Here is an 8,379-nt window from a genome sequence, read left to right as displayed (position 1 = left end):
GTTGGGCAATCCTACTTCCGTAGTGATACTGCCTCGGAAACCCAAGGAGGGGTCGCTATGAGTCGTGTTTGACTCGACGGCACATAACAACAACAACTTACCACTAGTAGTGGTGGGGTCTGAGGTCTTTGCTACTCCAAGACACAAAGTTTGAAAGCCACCAGCCCATGTACTAACCTCAAGCAAAAAAGTAACTGTCTCAAGTTTATGACATGCTGTGGTAGTTAAGGTTATGTGTCAACTTGGATGGGCCTGGTTTTGAGTGGCTGGGTAGCTGGTGGTAGTTATTCCCCATGATGAGACTGGCAATCAACTCCATGGTGGAATCTGCCGCAAGCAGCTGAGTAGCTGGTTTTGGGATTTGGTCTGCTTCCTGTATGTACTCAAACTCAAAATCAAACTCACTGCCATCAAGTTAATTCCAGCTCATAGTGACCCCCTTTGGGGTTCCAAGGCAGTAAATCTTCACGGAAGTAGATTGTCCAGTATTCCTTCCATGGAGTGGCTGGTGGCTTTGAACTGCCAACCTTCTGGTTAGCAATCAAATGCCTTAGGCACTACACCACCAGAGCTCCTTAAATGGGAATTGGGAATGGTCTCTAGCCATTGGCACGCTTTACTCCTGCATGTAGCTGAGTCATCATTCAGCAGCCTGCCATGCTGCTGGTGATCTTGGGACTCTTAGTGAACTTGAATCAATGGCTTGCCGTGTGGTTTGGTTGCATCAGGACTGTGCCTTGTTACTTGCTGACCTTGCGTTTCTCAGCCTCAGCAGCCAGCAGCTGCCTGGGGGAAGAAAGCCTCCAGCTTCAGTGGGCCAGGAGCAGGACACAGAGCTGAAGCCCAAGGCCAAGGGGCTCTCACCCAGCCCCTAGAGCCTGGCACTTGGAAATCAGACTTCTAGCCTCCAAAACTGTAAGAGACTAAATCCCTGTCTGTTCGAGCCATCCCATTTGTGGTATTTCTGTTAGTCTGGCACTAGGTAACCAAAACACATGCTATTTGCCTGTAATTTCTCCTTGAACCATTTATCTACCCTGTACTTAAACCAAAGAAAACGAGAAAAGGGAAACTAGTTGAAAATGTTGTTGTTGTTGTTGTTATGTGCCGTCGAGTCAAACCCAACTCATAGCGACCCCTCCTTGGGTTTCCGAGGCAGTATCACTACGGAAGTAGGATTGCCCAACCTTCCTTCCGAGGAGTGGCTGGTGGGTTTGAACCGTCAGCCTTCTGGTTAGCAGTCAAGTGCTTTAGCCACTATGCTACCAGAGCTCCCAACTTTAAACTGGGGTTAGAATGTGTTATTCCAAAGGCTCAATCTTATTGTTACTTATTACTCTCATAAATTACCTAAGGTTTCCAACACTGGAATTAAATTTGAGAAAGGATGAAATACATTTTATAAGCAAAGCAGTCTTCATGTCAGTGTGCCATGTCTTATTATCCAGTAAGCTCCCTAAGGATCTCTTTCCTAATCTTTCTTAACTATTCCAATGATAAGAATTTACTCATTCATTTATAAAATATTTACCAAAAGAGCTTATGATTTATTTATTTGCCAGGTTCTCTCTTAGTAACCAGAGGTAAAATTTTGTGTAAAACAGAGTCATCTTCGTGTAACTCACAGTTGTGAGGAAAAGTCATTAATCAAATAAACACAATTGAAGAAAAAGTACAGGGAGATATAAATGAGTATAACAAGGCCACCTGATCTACTCTGGGAGGGTAGATGAGGGCAAGGGTGTGATGGTGGTTCAGGAAGGCTATGGAGAAAGGTGAAGTCTTTCCCCCTTTGGCAGAATAAACAGATGTAGAAGGCAGCAAAGTAGATAGGATAAAACCTCAAGTAACAAAGGAGTTTCTAAGTAAGTTTATGCAGAGCAATTCTCTGTACACAGAATAATTTTACCTACTAGGAAAGCTTATTTATCGTAAATTCATTCTTTTGAGATATGCTAAGAGTCTGGTTCAGGGCTTTGAACCGTTTGGCCAACTTCAGTCATGGCCAATGAAGTGACACTGCAAGACCTGAATTTTTTAAATGTGTGTAGAACTGCAACACTAACCAGAAAAGGGAAAATCATGGCCAAAGCCCTGTTAGAAAGTTAATTTTCCTCCTAAAACACAAGGTCAGTGTGCACACTGCACAGCAACCAAATCTCTTGACCAGCTGAACAGAAAACGGGTGCTGAGTTCCAAGATGGTGGTGGTCTCACTTCACCTCTTCCAAGTCTCCCATTCTGGGGCTTCGACCTGTAATTTTTCTCCTCCCAGTTAGCATCCCAGATCACCCCAAAAATTCAAGTCTGTTCCAGTTTTGCTTTGTTGGGCATGACTGAACTGGTTCAAACTGGTTCAAAGCCATGGTCAGTTTCCCAGACATCTAGCCGACATTTGGGTATCATGTTACCAGTGCTCATAAACACAATGATTTGCAAAAAAAAAAAAGCTTATTAATTTTCTTCCATAGCAACAAGAAGGATGACAACCTTCAATATATCTGTACCCAAAACAGCTGATCCAGTCCAAGCCCCTCAGCTTCTATCCTACTTATCACTGGCATCCAGGGATTACTAACCAAATAGGGAATTTACATTGGAGACTAAAGACAAATCACTTTCTACTTTTCTAGCTGGCAAAGGAGAGGATAAGCAAATCCATGATTGGGGGGAGAAAACGACATGAGATTTATCTGTATTCAAATTCTAAGTAATTAGAATTTATGAAGAAATAAATAGAACTCAATGACAATTAAAACTTATGCTGTTCCCCACATGTCTTTATGTAATGTGACATTTACAGATGAAATGAAATAGGATTGGTATGAAATACTGGTGGGGAAAGTAGGTAGACAAAATAAGGTGGACCATGAATTTATAATTTTTGAAGTTGAAAATAATGAGTACAAGGGTCCTTTGTGCTATTCACTATTTTTGTACATTTGAAATTTTCTAAAACAATAATTTTAAAAAGAAACATTGAATAAAAATGAAAAATAAATATGTAATTACTCTGGGTTCCATTTATTTGCAAGCAACAAAGGTACCTTACAATCTATATTGTCTTAAAAATGGCTAACATTAAGGTTTTTATTTTGTTCTAGTACTACAATAAGCTCTTCTGGTGATTTCTTTCATTCAATTCTCCAAAAACCCTATAGGAGGTAGTGTTATCATCCCATTTAGACAGTAAGAAAACAGATACAGAAAAGTTATGTAATTTACCCAAAACCAAATAGCTAGCAAGTGAAAGAGCCAGGGTTTATACCCAGGCAGAGAAGTTAAGAAGATGCCCTCTCATCAACTCCACCACCCTTCTACTCTGCTCAAGGCCAGCTTAACCTGTTGTTGTCTATGCAATTCCGACTCATAGAACTGCCCCATAGGGTTTCCAAGGCTGTAATCTTTATAGAAGCAGACTGCCACATCTTTCTCCTGTAGAGCGGTTGGTGTGTTCTAACTACCAACGTTTCCGTTAGGAACTAAGCACTTAGCCACTGTGCCATCAGAGCTCTTTCAAGGTCAGCTTACAAGAGGCAAAACTAAGATGTGACTCTTGGGAGTCTCACTTCAGAGACCATACTCTTGAGGCCACACGTATAGTTCTCAAACTTCTGTTAATGTAACTAGTATGGCTGGCAGAAGAGGTGTACAGACTTTTAAAACATAATTACTATTTGCTACTTATAACTTTTTCAACTACCTTTGCAGGTGGAATAACTTTCATAAAATAGCTGTTAAATGAGTAAGAAAGAAAGAAAGAATTGAAAACAAAAACTGTTCAGGTCAATGCTTTGTATTTATCTAAAAGGTGACTGTTAACAGTTTCTACAATGTGTTAAATAAATATAGGACCCAAATAGAAAAATCTATAAATAGTTTTTGAGTTAGAGCCCTATGCCAGGTGCACAGCATGGCAAGTAGGTGGCCTGAGGGTAGGAAAGCATTAGTATTAACTCACCATATGGAATACTTCTACTGGAAAAAGAACAAAGTAAAGAGATGATTTAAAAGCTTTACTTTATAATTACCTAATTCTGTAGAATTTCAAATGCAAACTAATCACTTTACTCACAGGTCTACATGAACCTAGTTTCGAATCAAAAACTGCAATGGAACCAAACAGATGGACAAAACAAAAACCCTGCCCAACCTAGAAGACAAAAAACACAAGAAATTACCTGAGAAACTCATTAATGCCTTGCTCACTGAAAGACCCCTTCAGAAGAGCAAATTTCATCTTGCGTGCATTAATGGCTGCCATGGCAGGGTATCCAAATCCTCCAATTCCCAACGCATTTTCAAGTTCATACTGGGCTCCAGCTTCTGCCCACAGCCACCTAGAAAAGCAAACTGGATTTCAGGGCAAAGATTCTTTTCAAATTAGATGGAATCTAGTGTATCCTAATTAAAGAATAAAAGATCTTAACTCAAATATTTTGTGGAATGAAATAGGTATAGAAATAAATCAAGAACAAAAGATGAGTATTTAAATAATGAATTCTAGACGTGTTTTTAAATAACTGTAGCTCCTCTCTTTTGTTCTCCTGTGTCCTAACTCCAGAAGTCTTCAAGAATGAATTGGTCTTTCTATAAGAAAGTTTGGGTCTATCTATGGAACAGTTTGTCCCCAACCCCTACCAGCCCACTAAATCAAAAACAAACCCACTGCTATTGAGTTGATTTTGACTCATAGCGACCCTATAGGAGAGCAGAAGTGCCCCACAGGGTTTCTAAGGCTGTAAGTCATTACAGAGGACTTTCTTCTTTCTCCTGCAGAGTGGCTGGTGGGTTTGAACCACTGATTTTTGATTAGAAGCCAAATGCTTTAACCACTATGCCACTGGAGCTCCTTACCAGTCCACTAAACTACATAAATTTTTCCCTTCTTTATTACCTGAAGTCTCACCAATATCATATCATCTGAGTTAAAACATATAACAAATTTTTTAAAAAAGAGTTATGGATATGTCATTCATCAATAATATAAAAATGCTCAAGCAAGTTATCTTTAGCTAACGTCTAAAACAATGAAGAATAAATAATTTTAAAGCATAGCATTTTGTGAGCATATAATAAATGTTTGTTCACTTAATGAAGGAAGAATAAGATCATTGTGAGAAGGACCGCAGGGGGCACCAGGTACCTGGAGAAAGCAACTCTTGGAGAGTGAAGACAAACAGCAAGGGAATAAATGAAAAGGAGATGAACTCTGTTTTCAAAGTTTGCCAAGATCTAGTCTTCAATCTTTCTTTAGACTTCAGGGCTCTAGTAGAAGTCAGCTATATTACTAATTAAGGTTTTGCTTGCTAGCCCAGGACCCTAAACACCATGTAAAATAAGATTTATATGAAAAAAATTGTACATTGTGGTACAAAGAAGTGTCTTACAAACTTTTAGAATCTAACCATTAAAAGCTCTGTATAATGAAGCCATCTTTTAGTTTAGATATGATTTCCTGGGGCTTTAGGGCTTTCTGGTTATTACTTAACAGTAAAGATAATTTTCCTCTAACTTTGTAGAGATGACTCTGTGTCAAACTTTGTATGAATCTAGGTTTATTCTGGTATTTGTGGCCACAGAACAATTCTAGAACCTCCCTAAAATAAATCTGCTGGGTGTTAACATAATTTGACTTTGATACTGAGATTAAAAAGTTGAATAACTTACCCCCACATTTTCTTTTTGTATTTTTCTGCCAACTTCAGAAGAACTTCCAAATAAGAATTTCTGCCTGCAGCTCCTGATTTAAACAGACAAAATCACTTAAAGATAAAAATAAAGCCGCCCATAAAATTCATCTATTTAGGAAGTATTCTCAGAGTACTTGGCCATAGGACTAATGGAAAATGAGTTTCTGTTAATCTTACCAGTGTCAAGAATATGCGGCAACACAGCCACAACACAGAGCTGATGATCTTCACAAGTCTTCTTGGCAATGTCCTCATTAATTATCTGAGGAAAACCAGAAGACAAAGTATCGTTTAACAGGGTGCATGACAAATACCCAAACTAAAACTTAGTACTGTCATTTTCACTAAAGAAAGGGATAGGCTTCTCTCAAATAATACTTCCTGCATGCATTAAGGAAATAACAATAATGCTTTATAAAAGATGTTTACATCATTATGGCAATTTCACTAAAAACCTGAGTCTTCAGTTGAAGATCTGTTATATATTTCTAAGACATCTACCTGTGATTGTGGAGAAGTATTTGTATATGTGGTACAATGAGTTTCTTCATGTGGCCTTTTGCCTTGGTTCTTTGGGAAAACAGCTTGGGACATCTTCCTAAGTAGTTGTTTTGCCCTAGTTTTTGGAGACACAACGTGGAGGACCTCCCAGGTTGCTTTTCACCCCAGAAGGTTGTTACTATTGCATAGGGAAGGAAGAGGTTTTAGGGGCAGAAAATGTTACTTTCTAAGTTAACTGACAACTCAAGGGTAATTGAGGATTGGTGAGGGAGGCCCTACCTTGTAACTGATGAGGAATAAGACTATAAATGGCTGAAATGGAGAGATCGTCAGAGGCCTTCTGTTTGACAGGAACCAGGAGGGAAGTGTGTTCTTGGACACTGTGGGCCCTCCCAGGCCTGAAGATAAAAACTGCAGCTGAGAGAGCTGCTGATTAAGACCTGGGCTGGCAAGAGAAGCAGAGCTGTGTGGGAGCAGAGGAGTCCTGCTATACTGGCTAAGAGCTAGGCCAGCTAGGAACTGAGAGGCCTGATGACAGAGAGCAGCTGAGCAACTGCCTACAGGAAGGAAGAAGCAGATAGGCTGATGGCTGAGAGGCCTGACTGTGGAGAGCTGTGTAGGCTGCTACACTAGTTATGAGCTGGGCCAGTTAGCAGCAGAGAAGCCCATGGCAGGGAGCCTAATGGCAGAGAAGTCAAGTTAGGGCATCTGCCTAGTAAAGAAGGCAGCTGCTAGGCAGAGAAGTGGCATCTTCTGATCACTGGAGGAGGGCAGTGGTGTTGGGCAAGAGCAATCTTAGAGCTGTTCTAGCAGACAAGACAGCTTATCTGCTCCATGAGCCTTTTTGCTCTAAGAGTTGTCCTAGTCAGAAGATATCCTGTACTAAAGAAGGAAGAGATGTGCTCTCTCATCTTTGGGCACCATTCCAGAACCTGCCTGTGTGCTTCCTGATATTCAAACCAAGTTGTCCCTGTTGCTTTTAAGATGATCTTGAGCCTGAGTTGTAGCCTGTTATTTCCTTAATTAACCACAAGACTGTGAGTATGGTCTGAGGTCTGTGTGTCCACTGCAATAAATTATGGAACCCAGCAGAGAAGTAAAGAATGCAATGAGGAAGTCAATGGTATTAGAAATAGTAAAGATGTGGGAAGGCAGACGTATACCTGACCTCTGCCTACAGGAACCAGTTTTGGGCTGATTCTGATTCTTATCCCTCATGAATTCAGAGAATTCATTTTGCTCTATAACAGCATATATACATAATCTCTGATATCTGAGGGCTTGGGTTCCTGTCATGTCCTTGCCACTTACTTATTATTCATATAAGCTTGAGGAAATTATTTTACAAACTCTCCATGCCTCAGTTTCCTCATAACAGTATCTACTTTTTCATGTAAATGAGAAAAATCTACATACAAGCACTAGAACAATTACATGGCTACATGTATGATAAACACTAGCTATTGTTATAATGATAAATGAAATGATAAATGAAATGATAAATGAAATGATAAATGAGAACGATAAATGAAAGAGTAACTGGATTCACTCTACTTTTAAGAAACTTAGGTACATGCTCAGAGTCCAATGACTTTAGTGCTAAAAGCTATGAAAAGAAGCAATTCATCAGGTATTTCGTTGCTCATTAGAAAGTTCAAATCACTTTAATATTCCCCACAATCAGTCCAGGAAAGCTTTCCTTACTATAAATGATTCAAGTGGTTTACCTCAAGCAGCTCAGGGGGTGGAGCATTATCAGAAAACAAATCCAAGGCTCGTGAAACAATGTTGGATTTTGACCGACCACCATCATAATCCACAGGAGACTCGCCTTTCTGAAAAATCTTGATTGTAGGAAATCCCCTAATCTATTAAAAAACAAACACCAGAGTACAAAATAAAATTACTATTTAATTAAAGACAACATAATCTTTATTGTTCCTAAAACCACCTTATAGGTAATTTAACAAAAATATCCTAGTATACATCAGTGTCAAAGGATGATACACAGAGGTAGTGTCAATCAGGGAGTCTTTCATAGACGGTGAGGTTTACTCAAATCTTATTCAAACCCTTTTGTTGTTGTTGTATGTGCCGTCGAGTCGGCCCCGACTCATAGTGACCCCTCCTTGGGTTTCCAAGGCAGTATCACTACGGAAGTAGGATTGCCCAACCTTCCTTCCGAG

The 8,379-nt window shown here is 39.7% G+C and overlaps 1 protein-coding gene across 1 annotated transcript in view; it reads right to left on the bottom strand.

Moving 5' to 3' along the window:
* The window catches only part of PDIA6 (protein disulfide isomerase family A member 6), a 40,439-nt gene that overhangs the window by 3,164 nt on the left and 28,896 nt on the right, over nucleotides 1-8,379 (bottom strand). Inside the window, exons 8-11 of the mRNA XM_007935092.2 lie at nucleotides 7,921-8,061; nucleotides 5,870-5,954; nucleotides 5,670-5,742; nucleotides 4,181-4,339 (exon numbers count right to left, since the gene is read on the bottom strand). Coding sequence (XP_007933283.1) covers nucleotides 4,181-4,339; nucleotides 5,670-5,742; nucleotides 5,870-5,954; nucleotides 7,921-8,061 — 458 coding nt within the window. The remainder of the gene's footprint in view (nucleotides 1-4,180; nucleotides 4,340-5,669; nucleotides 5,743-5,869; nucleotides 5,955-7,920; nucleotides 8,062-8,379) is intronic.

This window comes from Orycteropus afer, unplaced genomic scaffold, assembly GCF_000298275.1.
Source record: "Orycteropus afer afer isolate SDZICR_OR568_19922 unplaced genomic scaffold, OryAfe1.0 scaffold00025, whole genome shotgun sequence".
NCBI classification, from domain to species: Eukaryota; Metazoa; Chordata; class Mammalia; order Tubulidentata; family Orycteropodidae; genus Orycteropus; species Orycteropus afer.
This window is presented reverse-complemented; position numbering and strand designations above follow the sequence as displayed.